The sequence below is a fragment of the Danio rerio genome, chromosome 18 (assembly GCF_049306965.1).
Source record: "Danio rerio strain Tuebingen ecotype United States chromosome 18, GRCz12tu, whole genome shotgun sequence".
In the NCBI taxonomy this organism is placed as follows: Eukaryota; Metazoa; Chordata; class Actinopteri; order Cypriniformes; family Danionidae; genus Danio; species Danio rerio.
In genome coordinates this window covers 8335826-8349403 of record NC_133193.1, presented here as the reverse complement: position 1 = coordinate 8349403, position 13578 = coordinate 8335826, and the positions used below count along the sequence as shown (strand labels likewise).

Genomic DNA, 13578 nt, shown 5'->3' with positions numbered 1-13578 from the left:
AATTAAACTTTTATTGGAAAAAATATATTTTAAAAATGTGATTAAATGAAAATGAGACCTTTTAAATAAAAAAGTTAATATTAGAAAATAATAAATTAAATAAAAATAAACTCAAATAAATTTAAATATAAAAAGTAAAAAGCTAAAATTTGTATAATAAACCAGTAAATAACACTTGAATAAATATTAAATATATAATAAATAAATTGCTTTATAATTCTGTAAATTACTGTTGACATTTCTGAATAAAATAAAAAAAAAGTTTCAGATCTTCATTCATAAAAATGTAAATAAATAAATAAAACAGTTTCACACCATATCTGGCAGAGACGTGGATCTTCATGGTTGAGGATGAACTGTTTTCCATGCGAGACTCTCTGTCCATCGTGAACACACACCTGACACTGAGATGGCTCCACACACTTTCTCAGCACCTCGTCTAAAAGGTGCCCTGAGGGATTCAAGCAGACTCCAGTTTGAAACAGCCAGTGAAAGTGACAGTCTCTATTCAGAGCTAAGTGTGAATTATCTGTACCTGGCGGACAGACAGCATGGCATCCCTCCACACAGCTGATGGGGCAGCTCAGAGGCTCCGGGTGCTGGCAGGTGGATGGGCAGGCGCTAGCACAGGTGTTATATCTCCACTCACACTGAACCCCAGACTCCTTATTCAGATCCTCACAGCTCAGAGCTGAGAAAAATACCATCAGTCAGAAAACACTGTCGTATAAATCAGGTTAAAGGGGTAATTTAACCAAAACTAGCTCTCACTGTCCTCAGAATTTAGCCAGATTTTATTTTATATATATATTTATAAATATATATATATATATATATATATATATATATATATATATATAGTTAGATTTAAAGACTGCATTCATAGGTTAAGTGCAGTGGAGTAATATATATGTAATTATACAAATGTATTAAATATATAGTATATGAATATTCTTACATTTTTATACAATTGTGTGAAATATGACAAATCCAATTGATGGTATAAATTTTAAATCTAAAATTAACAAGTTTGTAAACTAAATGTTTAAGTTTGTTCTTGATATACTTTATTTTTAGGGTGTTTTCATTTAAAACTGCACATTTTAAGGTGTCCTATAAAGAAAATCTGGGTATATTTAGCCATAGTCGAGTACTAAGAGATTAGTATATGTAAATGGCCATACCATGAGCCTCTGATGTCATTGTTTTACCTGGTTTTATCAGTGTAAAACCCCATTGAATTGAAGGCAAATCAGAACACAAAGCAGACTGTTACGTGACTCATCATTTTCATGTACTTTAGGTCGTTCATCCGGACCGACGAGCAGCCGCATCATTAGGAGAACACAGACTCAAATGTAGCCCTGAGTTCATTAATATGCATGCCTTGTTTATAGATAAGTGCCGTAGAGTTATATGTGTAATTAAATAACTGTACTGAAGTATATTTATTTTATTGTATTATTTTATACTACTGTATGAAATATGACAAATACTACCAATGGGCTACATTTAAAATGAACAAATTTGTAACTAAATGTTTACGTTTGTCTGTATTTTACCTTATTTGTAGGGTGTTTTCATTCCAAACTGCATATTCTAAGGTGTTCTATAAAGAAAATCTGGGTATATTTAGGCTTAGTTGAATAATAAGAGATTAGTATATGTAAATGGCCATACCATGAGCCTTAAATGCCATTGTTTACCTTGTTCTCATGTAAATTCAATGAGTGTAAAACCCCGGTGAACAAAAAGGCAAATCAGAACACTAAGTGGACTGTTGCGTGACTCACGAGACACACTCTCATCATTTTCATGTACTTTAGGTCGTTCATCAGGACCCGAAGAGCAACCGCTTCATCAGGAGAACACAGACTTATATGTAGCTCTGAGATCATTAATATGCACGCCTCGTTTATAGGTTAAGTGCAGTGGAGTTATACACGTAATTAAATAATTGTATTAAAGTATATTCATATTATAGTTTTTTTTATACTACTGTATGAAATATGACTAATACTACCAATGTGTTACATTTAAAAACTAATTTGTAACTAAATGTTTATGTTTGGGCAAGGCAGTGGCGCAGTAGGTAGTGCTGTCACCTCACAGCAAGAAGGTCGCTGGGTTGCTGGTTCGAACCTCGGCTCAGTTGGCGTTTCTGTGTGGAGTTTGCATGTTCTCCCTGCCTTCGCGTGGGTTTCCTCTGGGTGCTCCGGTTTCCCCCACAGTCCAAAGACATGTGGTACAGGTGAATTGAGTAGACTAAATTGCCCGTAGTGTATGAGTGTGTGTGTGTGAATGTGTGAGTGGATGTTTCCCAGAGATGGGTTGCGGCTGGAAGGGCATCCGCTGCGTAAAAACTTGCAGGATAAGTTGGCGGTTCATTCCGCTGTGGCGACCCCGGTCTAATAAAGGGACTAACCTGACAAGAAAATGAATGAATGAATGTTTATGTTTGTCCATATTTTAACTTATTTGTAGGGTGTTTTTATTCAAAAATGGAGTCTTACATATTTCAATTTTATTTAGGGCTGTGCAATATTGAAGGAAAATATGATGTCATGCTATTTAAAAAGAATTGTAGCTATTTATTCATTTGCTTGTTTTGTTATGGAGGTTCCGAGCTTCTACATTCATTCATTTTCATTGTATAATTAAGTGAAACTTACGGCACAAGTCGTTGGACCTCCAGTTGACCGGCAGCCCCTTCTGAGCACATTCGTGAGCATAAGCGGCGATAGTGTTACAGAAACAGGCACAGTCCCCAACAGACGGGCATGAGCAGGTGTCTTGAGTGCAGATGTCCCAGTACGGCTCCGGGTCCACCTGTAGCAAGCAACATATAGTCAATTTTAATTAACAGTAGAAAACTTTGGCTCTAAAATATGGAAAGAAATACATGAAAATGCCTGTAATAACTAAAAATCTGATTATTTACAGTATTTCCTATACTATTTTTTTTTCTGGAGAAAGTATATATATATTTTTTTTTAAACCATTTAGGTATACAGTATTTGCCTAATTAACCTAATTGATAAGCTTTTAAATTGCTCTTTAAGCTGAATACTAGTATATTGAAAAATATTTAGTTAACAGAAATTGGGCAAAAATATACAGGGGGCTAATAATTCTGCCTTCAAATGTATTATTGTGCTTGACATTGGCAGATCTCTTTACGCACCACACTGTTGCAGTCCCTGAAGATGGCGCTGGTGAGTACACGGCAGGATTGCTCCACCGTCACCAACTTTACCAGGTCTGTGCTGCACTGGGACACCACCTAAAAACAGATGTCAAAACAAATCAATTCAAGCCATGCACTAGAAATACACTGTTCTTAAGGCTGTGGTGTCCATGAACTCACTGAAACAGCGTCAGCACAACTGGGTCGAACTTTCCACGAGTTTCCAAAGTCAGCAGCGTCCACCTCCATCTGATTACTGCTGCTCAACAGGTCATTATTCTGACTGCCGTCGAAATTCCCACAAAGACCACACACTTTCCCCTTAAAGAATAAATACTTATTTTATTTATACTTTAGGAAAACTTTTTTTGTGAAATAGACTCCTTTTACAACTCATCTATAGTTAAACATTTGAGTTTTATCATTTTTAAATTCATGTGTCTGGCAGGAGCACTTTTAGCTTAGCTTAGCATTAATCTTTGAATCAGATTAGACCATTAGCATCTCACTCAAAAGTGAAACATCAAAAAGTTTTGATAATCAAAGCTTACTATAAAGGGATAGTTCACCCAATAGTTAAAGTTCTGCTGTCATTTACTCACCTTCTACATGTCGCAAACCTGTTTGAGTTTCCTCTGTTGAACACGAAGGAAGAAATACTGAAAAATGTTGGGGAAAAAACAGCCATTGACTTTCATAGTGTTTTTTTTTCTCACTATGGATGTCAATGGCTGCTTTTCCCAGCATCCTTTATTGTATCTTGTTTTATGTTGAACAAAAGAAAGAAATTAATTTTCAAGTTTAGAACCACTCGAGAGGGAGTAATTTTGGGTGAATTATCCCTTTAATTTAACAAATAAGTTGTCCTAGTGTGGGCTTTTTCTACTTTACTTAAATCTGCATGTAAATCTAACATTGTAAAAATAAAATAAGTAAATTTTATGCTGTTTTATAAAATTCACTTGTTTGCATTATTATATTTTTCACTTATGTACGTTATCAAATATTTATGTTGTTATACTATTTATTACTACTTATTATGAATATAAACATAAAAAAATTAAAAGCGTGAATTATATTTATTCAAACACACAACACACTTTCTAAATCTAAGATTTAGATGATGTAGAGATGTAGGATGAAATATATTATATGTTTTTCTTTAGTTAATTTGATACATGTGTATGAATGTGTGTTACCCTGTACTGTCCGCTGATCTGCAGGGAGATTCGGGTTCCCGTGTCCCATGTAATTGAGATGTGTTTGCCGAGCAGAACAATATAATACAGTCCAGATCTCACAATCTCAACCTCCGTCTCCTTCAGCACAGGCCTCTTCATCCTCACCTGACGGAGAACAGCACACACACTCTATTGCTTCTCATAAAGTAAGTCATATTCGTTCTTGGTCATGGAAGAGTAGTTCATATACGATAATACCCAAATATTTTGTAGACCAAAATTGGCTTGGAATTTTTGATTTTTGTGTGAATTATACCTTTAATTAAATCTCTTTCTTTAATCCTTTTTTTTTGTAATGATGAAGAATAAAAGTTTAATAAAAATAAATTATAAATATATATGCAAGGAAATTCTCACATTATGTCTGTTAATATTTTTTCTTCTGGAAAAAGTCTTATTTAGTTTATTTTGGCTAGAATAAAAGCAGTTTTTAATTTTTTAAACACCATTTTAAGGTGAAATTAAGGTCAAAATTATTAGCCCCTTTAAGCTAATTTTATTTTCGATAGTCTACAGAACAAACCATCGTTATACAATAACTTGCCTAATTACCCTAACCTGCCTAGTCAACCTAATTAACCTAGTTCAGCCTTTAAATGTCACTTTAAGCTGTATATAGGTGTCTTGAAAAATATCTAATAAAATATTATGTACTGCCATCATGACAAAGATAAAATAAATCAGTTATTAGAAATGAGTTATTAAAACTATTATGTTTAGAGATGTGCTGAAAAAATCTTCTCTCTGTTAAACAGAAATTGGAGGAAAAAATTTACAGGGCGGCTAATAATTCAGCGGGGCTAATAATTCTGACTTCAACTATATATATATATATATATATATATATATATATATATCAGATTTGAAAAAATTAATTAAACTTTTATTCTTCATCATCGAATAAAAGTAAAAATATCCAGTTTATGATGTAAAACAGTGTCACCTCTCCGTGCTCCATGACAATCAGTCCTCCCATGTACAGCACTGTGATGCTTTTACTGCAACGATAACCTGCGATGCCACACGCCGAGTTCTCCACCAGAACCCGGAATGTCCCATCAAGACCATTACAGTAATCCTGTTGGACAGATGGAGAACAGTAAGACATAACATGCTCATTATTAGGAGTGAGCACGATATGATAGGACTCTGTGAGGCTAGATGTTCATGAGTAGCAGGTGTACAAAAACACATACAGTATATAAATACACGTACACATATACATACTGTAGATAGATAGATAGATAGATAGATAGATAGATAGATAGATAGATAGATAGATAGATAGATAGATAGATAGATAGATAGATAGATAGATAGATAGATAGATAGATAGATAGATAGATAGATAGATAGATAGATACATGAATATATGGATGGATGGATGGATGGATGGATGGATGGATGGATGGATGGATGGATGGATGGATGGATAGATAGATAGATAGATAGATAGATAGATAGATAGATAGATAGATAGATAGATAGATAGATAGATAGATAGATAGATAGATAGATAGATAGATAGATAGATAGATAGATAGATAGATAGATGGATGGATGGATGGATGGATGGATGGATGGATGGATGGATGGATGGATGGATGGATGGATGGATGGATGGATAGATAGATAGATAGAGAGAAAAACAGATGGACGAATGGACAGACAGAGGCATGGATGGATTAATGGACAGATCGAGAGGTAGACATAGATGAATGGAGAGATGGAGTGACAGAAAGAACCATGATTGAATGGATAGATGGATAGATAGAGATAAAAACAGATGGACATGTGGATGGATGGACAGGCAGGCAGATGGATGGATGGATTGTAGATGGATGGATGGATGAATGGATGGATGGATGGATGGATGGATGGATGGATGGATGGATGGATGGATGGATGGATTGTTGATAGATGGATGGATGGATGGATGGATGGATGGACGGACGGACGGACGGACGGACGGACGGACGGACGGACGGACGGACGGACGGACGGACGGACGGACAGACAGACAGACAGACAGACAGACAGACAGACAGACAGACAGATAGATAGATAGATAGATAGATAGATAGATAGATAGATAGATAGATAGATAGATAGATAGATAGATAAACATATGGACGAATGGACAGACAGAGGCATGGATGGATTGATGGACAGATCGAGAGGTGGACATAGATGAATGGAGAGATGGAGTGACAGAAAGAAACATAATTGGATGGATAGATTGACAGATAGAGATAGAGACAGATGGACATGTGGATGAACAGGCTTGAGTGATTTACTAACTTTACTAACTTAAGTGATTTACTTGCAATGTAGTGGAGCGGTATGCCTAAAAATATCAAAGCCATAATATCGATAACACCTCACACCCACAAATATGGCAAGAAATCTGCATATTGATTATTTTTGTCACGCCCTTTGTGAATATGAGAGGAGAATATTGGCTTTACCTGAGCGAGCACATACTGACAGGGTCCAGGGAAGGAGAATTTGAGTCCGTCAAAGCTGATGTAGTGTGTGTCTCCAATAGCACGACACACACCGTCACACACTCGCTCTGAACATTTCCACTGACGCTGCTCACACACACTGAAACACACAGGGAGATCGAGTGAGGATTTACATCTCTCGATACAGCTAAGTTTTTGTTATGCACATACACAATTGCTTAGTGGAAAGACCAAGATGCATATAAATTGTGAAAATGCAGATACAGTAAAAAGCTCTCTAAGATCATGTAAGACCATTTCAATTCTTCAGTCATTTATTATCACTTGCTTTTAATCAGCCATTAACTGTGTTTTGTGGTTTCAATTCATATTAGTACTGAGTGTCTTTTTAGTCTTTTCATCTTTCTATGTGTTTGTTTGGCAGCACGGTGGCTCAGTGGTTAGTCGGCTCACAGCAAGAAGGTTGCTGGTTTGAGCCTCGACTGAGTCAGTTGGTATTTCTGTGTGGAGTTTGCATGTTCTCCGGTTTCCCCCACAGTCCAAACACATGTGCTATAAGTGAAATGAATAATTTGCAGTAGTGTATGAGTGTGTGTGAATGGGAGAGTCTATGAGTACTGAGTTGTGGCTGGAAGGGCATTCGCTGCGTAAAACATATGCCGAAATAGTTGGCGGTTCATTCCGCTGTGGCGACCTCTGATAAATCAGTGTCACAGTCACAATTCAGCCTATGCAGATTGCTGGTAAACATGCAGATCACTGTAAGGACTACAAATCCGCCCGTATATGGACTACGAGTTCCAGTCATGCACCACACATACTCACACCGGTTCCTGATTCGGGCTGATTGCAAACACACAGCCGGAGGATTGTCAAAGGCTGATTGCTAGGGATTTGAATACAGCGCACACACACACTCATCTATGCCGAGTCTAGTTATTCTGATTTTGAACATAACAAGGTTTATACGGTCATGGAAATCCAGAAAAAGTCATGGAATTTTGACATTGCATTTTTCAGGCCTGGAAAAGTTTTGGAAAAACCAGCAAGGTTTTGGAAAAGTCATGCAAATTGCCTTTACATTAGTCATTTGGCAGACGGTTTTGTCAAAAGTGACTTAAGCTGCGGTCACACTATATCGTACGGCGCTGCGAAAAGGGGTTGTATTAAACAATATGATCAGACGTTATTAAAAGTGAGCGATTGCTCCATATTTTTATCTTCTATTAGTCTAACGCAGGGCTGCACGGTGGCGCAGTGGGTAGCACGATCGCCTCACAGCAAGAGGGTCTCTGGTTTGAGCCTCGGCTGGGTCCGTTGGCATTTCAGTGTGGAGTTAGCTCGGGTGCTCCGGTTTCAAAGTCCAAAAAAACACTAGCTGGATAAGTTGGTGGTTCATTCCGCAGTGGCAACCCCAGATTAATAAATGGCCGAGCCAAAAAGAAAATGAATGAATGGTCTAACGCAATCACGAGATGCGATTTCGCAGGCAAGAATTCACAAAGCTTGAACTTTCGAGTGCAGTGAAATGCTAAACTTCTCGCACGTGCTTGCTGTTCTGGTCTGCCGCAATCGCATGCCTATGAATGGAAGTTTATGGAGCGAAAAGTGCCGTGTACGTGGCTTTACAATAGAAGTTGTTTTACCAACTATTACTAGTTTGACAAACTATTAACATCATTTAAAATTAGTTTGACAAATATCTATATACTGGAATGGAGGTTAGTTGTTTTTACTTCTTTTCTTGGCCAAAAACATGGTCTCACATAATTTTACATAGATATAAAAATAAATTGAAACTAAAGAGATTGTTGCGTGCTTTATGATATGCTGGAGTAAATTTAACCGATTGTTGTTTTTCTAATAATATACCACATATATGTAGACATTATGTGAAACATTAGGTCATGAAAATTGACTTGAAAGTCCTGGAAAAGTCATGGAATTTTTGTAGTTATGACATGTTTTGCTTGCCTTGCCTTCTGTATTTGAACCTTGCTTTGTTTGTTTGTTTTACGTTGTCTGCTGCCTGCCTTTCGACAACTCGCCTGATATTTGACTACGACTCTGGATTTCCTGTATACATCTGTTTGCCCCTGTGTTGACCGTTGCTTGCCTGACCATCTCTGTTTAATAAACCTCCGCACTTCCCAAGTCAGCGTCCGCTTCACATTACACAGTGATTAAGCCGAAGGAAAATGCATGGATGAATGAATGTACTTTTTTGCACAGCACTTTGGGCAACCCTGAATGTATAAATGTATTAAAAAAATAAACTAAAAAAATATGCACACAAGGGTGTAGGATAAACGTTTGTATCTGATAAGAAAATATACGCACAAACTACAACAGAAACACATTTACAGAATAACTTCCCATCTGCGCATCAAAAAAGTCATGTAATTTCGTTTTCACAGGCTGCATATTCTGCATATTCTGTTGAAGCTGGGGTACGTTGGGACGGCATTAAAGGACAAACCTGGGGACCGACCACAGTGCATCTGAAATGTTATTTCGTTCTAAAATCCCACAGCCAAAGACTGTCATCACAGTAGTTCAGTAATACTACCAAGAGAACTGTCTCACGCCTCCAAAAGCCTCCGCATGCTCACTGCGTTTCATCTTCCTCTTCTGAGCCGCAAGTCATGTATTATATATTGAAAAAGGCCCACAGTGGCTTCTCCTACTGCAGCAAATTACATTTTTCTTTTTGATATGTGGTGCCAGTTTATTGATTTGGTTCTCTGTGACCTAGACAAATGCTTTATACAGTATTACAGTTTTGTGCATAAGCTTAATTTGCATCTTTGAATGGAAACACAGCAGGTTGTGTAGAGTCGTGCACATTTACCAGGTGTTGCAGTCCACAGTGATGCTTTGTCCTGACTCGTAAGGCCTGCTGTTATGATAACAAGGACACTGCTCTTGGGGAATGCAGTCTTTTCTGTATCGAACCTGCAAACAGACGTCAAAGTAAACAAATTGCATTTCAGTGTGTTTAAATTATTTTGTGCTGTTGGTTAACTAAAATGTTGAATATTTGTTTGGCATTTTCAGATATTTATAATAATAATTTGGTGTTATTTTATCAAGAATTGAAATTGTTACTGATAAACACAGAAGTGGAAATGTGCTATGTGTTCTTTATCAGTTTCTCAAAAGTTTATGAATGCTCATAAATTGGTTTTCTGTAGCTTCCCCAAACATTTATATTTGGTAACACTGTAGTTTAAATAAAAAAATCCCACAATTGCTACTGGATTTTTATCTGCCTATTATTAAGATAGTAACTGTTTATTAGCCCTTATAAAGTATGGTTTATTTCTATATCCCTAATCCTACCCTATACCTAAACCTAACTACTACCTCACTAAATATTAATAAGCAGCTAATTTGTAGTTTATGGAGCTAAAAGTTATAGTTAATAGTTTTTTAATGGTTTTTTTAATAGTGAGAATTGAACATTAAAATAAAGTGAGACCCAATGTTTTATTGGGTTACCCATTTAAATCAGACACATCTCAGTTCAGAGATGTGCTTCAAATATAAAACAAAATTTTATATATATACCTTACCGGTTAAAACTTTGGGGTTAGTATTATTTTTAAATGTTTAGCTTCTCCAAGGCTGCATTTATTTCAATAAAAATACAGAACAAATTGTAAATTAGTGAAATGTTATTACACTATAAAATAATTGTTCAAAATTAGTTTAGCATTTAATTTAATCATTTATTCAAGTGATTTTAAAGATAAATTTTCAGCTTCATTACTTAATTACTGGCATTATTATTATTATTATTATTGATAATAGTAATAAAAGCAATAATGCCAAGAGTAATAATTTCCTTTAAAACTACATGCAAAAAGAAAGCAGTTATTTAAAATTTTAATAAACATTTAACCATTTAAAACTTTTTAACTCCTAATAAATTATAAACAGAATAATTTTCTTTTAAAAAAATGTGAAAAAAAAATACCCCCAAACTTTTGATCGTCAGTGTCTATATATATATATATATATATATATATATATATATATATATATATATATATATATATATATATATATATATATATATAATTTAAAAAAAACTTTTTTGTAGAATTAACTCAGAATGGTAGCAACATGATAAATAATAATAACAATGTTAGCAAAATTGTAAAACTATTTTTGAATTTTAGAATTGTAAATAGTTTTATATAAAATATTACTTAAAAGTCCCTTTAACTATTAACTACATAAAACTGGTAAATAATAATAATAATAATAAAAATAATAGCGACATAGTAAAAAATACCATGAATGGTCAAAACGATTTTAGAACTTTTTAATTATAAATATTTTATAGAAAATATTATTTAAAAGTCCTCTTTGGGGACTTGTTCAAAAGAATCTTAAAATACAAATAATGGTCACACTTTACAATAAGGTTTCATTAGTTAATGCTAATGTACCGTCATGAAATAACTATTACAATACTTAAAGTGCATTCATTAATTGTAGTTATTGTTCATTTCAACATTTATTAATGCATTAGCAAAATCCATGTTTTAGCAAAAGTTGTGCTTGTTAACATTAGTTAATGCACTGTGAGTTAATATGAACAAAGAATGAACAACTGCATTTTTAATAAATAATTTTAACAAAGATGAATAGATACTGTAATAAATGTTATTGTTAATGATTGTTCGTTCAAATTAGTAAATACATACATCAACATTAACTAATATAACCTTATTGTAAAGTGCTACCATAATAATAAATAAATCTCAAATGAAAAAAGAATGGATCTATCCTAACTTTACCTGTGTATAATTGTCATATATAACTGCTGAATAGTTTCTTGAACATAAACATATGATTTAAAAAAAAAAACACCCCTTTACTACAGTATTTCTCACTATAACTCACTGTTCCAGGTGGACACATGCATCCAGACACACAGCCCAGACTGACACAATCCAGCTCCAGATTCTGGCACGTCTTTGCACACTCAATCCCAGCATCTCTTGCACTTTCACACTCAAAGCGCTGCAGTGGAGGAGGGCAGGAGAGTGAGCGCCGCCCTACAGGTCAAACACAGAACAACTCATTACTTCTTTCTGCTTTATTCAAGCGCAGTTGTGTTTTAGATACTGTAGATATACAAAAGCAACCTCTCGATGGAGATTGTTCATCAAAGAAGAGGTCAGACAGAGTAGATCCGGTGGCTTCATTAGATGTGCAGTGCATGGATCCGCTCTCACATACACTACAGAAAAAAACAGCATATTAAAGTGTATTACATGTAGAGTTGAAGTCAGAATTATTAGTCTTCCTGAATTATTAGCCTCCTGTATATTTTTCCACAATTTTTTGTCAACATTTTTCTAAACATAATAGCTTGTTCTACAGTATCTAGACAATCTAAAAAATATTGTTTAAGAGGGATAAAAATATTGACCTTAAAATGTTTTTTTTTTTTTTTTTTATTTAAAACTGCTTTTATTTTAGCCGAAATAGAACAAATAAGACTTCAGAATAAAAAATATTATCGGAAATACTGTTAAAAATTCTTTGCTCTTTTAAACATCATTTAGGAAATATTTGAATAAGAAAATAAAATGTGCAATTAATTTTGACTTCAACTGTAAGTAAACTGCCTGATTTCATGTTTTGAACAACTTTTGTGAAAATGCAAAGTCAAAATATGTTTGAAATAATATTGTCATTCAGCATAAAATATATATTTATGCACAAAATTACATTTTTAACTGAATTTTTTATTAAAGTATATAAAAACATAGCATACTGGTATTAAATATTTTACATAATTTAAATTACTTGCTCACAAATGGGTAAAACCTAGTGTTTTGAAAGATTGTGGTAAAATATACAAATTAGAAAAGATGATTATTATCAATAATGTCTACCCTTTTAATATGTAATCAAATTAATCTTGTTCTAAATTGTAAGAACATGCAAACTCCACACAGAAACGTCAAGTGACCCAGCCGAGGCTTGAACCAGCGACCTTCTTGCTGTGAGGCGACAGCACTACCTACTTCATTACTGCATCACCAGACGGTTTTTATCAAGTGTAATTAGACATTTATTTTCAATTAATACATTTTTACCATTAGAAGCTAGTTATATTCTGTTGCCACACAACTGTTTAAACCCCTTATAAAAGAGACTTTTGCATAATAAGTCCTGCTTAATTTATTCAAAAATAAAAAAGCTGTGCATCTGTTTAGTAAATGACTAAATGTATGTTTCTACTAACCAGATGGAGTGATGGTCCCCGATCATGTCATTGGGCTCAAAGATCTCTCCGTTATGGTGGCAGGAGCAGTGCTGTGGAGGCACACACTCGCCCGCGTCACTGAGAAACAGTCCTCTGGGGCAGAAACAGCCTTCCTCACACACACCGTCACAACCAGTGTCCGGCAGAGACAGAGAGCGGCACGTCTGGTTACACACACTGCCACACATCTCATACACCTGCGCATCCGGACAGGTCAGTTCTGGAGTAATATATAGAATTTATCTGACTAATTATGTATGAACACATCCTTCTGTAAAAGCTTTCAGAAAACAGATACTGTATGAATAAGAGTGTGTGTGGTGAAGAGTGTGAGAGCTGATAAAGCGGAGAAAAACTAAATAAAAGATGTATTGTAATTGACATATAGACAGT

At 34.9% G+C, this 13578-nt stretch overlaps 2 protein-coding genes across 3 annotated transcripts in view; one reads left to right on the top strand and one right to left on the bottom strand.

Moving 5' to 3' along the window:
• Window positions 1-13578, top strand: part of LOC101882393 (uncharacterized) — a 771022-nt gene that overhangs the window by 456103 nt on the left and 301341 nt on the right. The window lies entirely within an intron of this gene.
• The window catches only part of vwf (von Willebrand factor), an 81884-nt gene that overhangs the window by 46408 nt on the left and 21898 nt on the right, over window positions 1-13578 (bottom strand). For both annotated transcript variants that reach the window (XM_002665310.7, NM_001281989.1), the window contains 12 exons: window positions 13165-13405; window positions 12056-12150; window positions 11811-11965; window positions 9748-9851; window positions 6897-7035; window positions 5372-5506; window positions 4387-4533; window positions 3368-3508; window positions 3185-3283; window positions 2673-2829; window positions 536-691; window positions 316-451 (listed from right to left, as the gene is read on the bottom strand). In XM_002665310.7, coding sequence (XP_002665356.3) covers window positions 316-451; window positions 536-691; window positions 2673-2829; window positions 3185-3283; window positions 3368-3508; window positions 4387-4533; window positions 5372-5506; window positions 6897-7035; window positions 9748-9851; window positions 11811-11965; window positions 12056-12150; window positions 13165-13405 — 1705 coding nt within the window. The remainder of the gene's footprint in view (window positions 1-315; window positions 452-535; window positions 692-2672; window positions 2830-3184; window positions 3284-3367; window positions 3509-4386; window positions 4534-5371; window positions 5507-6896; window positions 7036-9747; window positions 9852-11810; window positions 11966-12055; window positions 12151-13164; window positions 13406-13578) is intronic.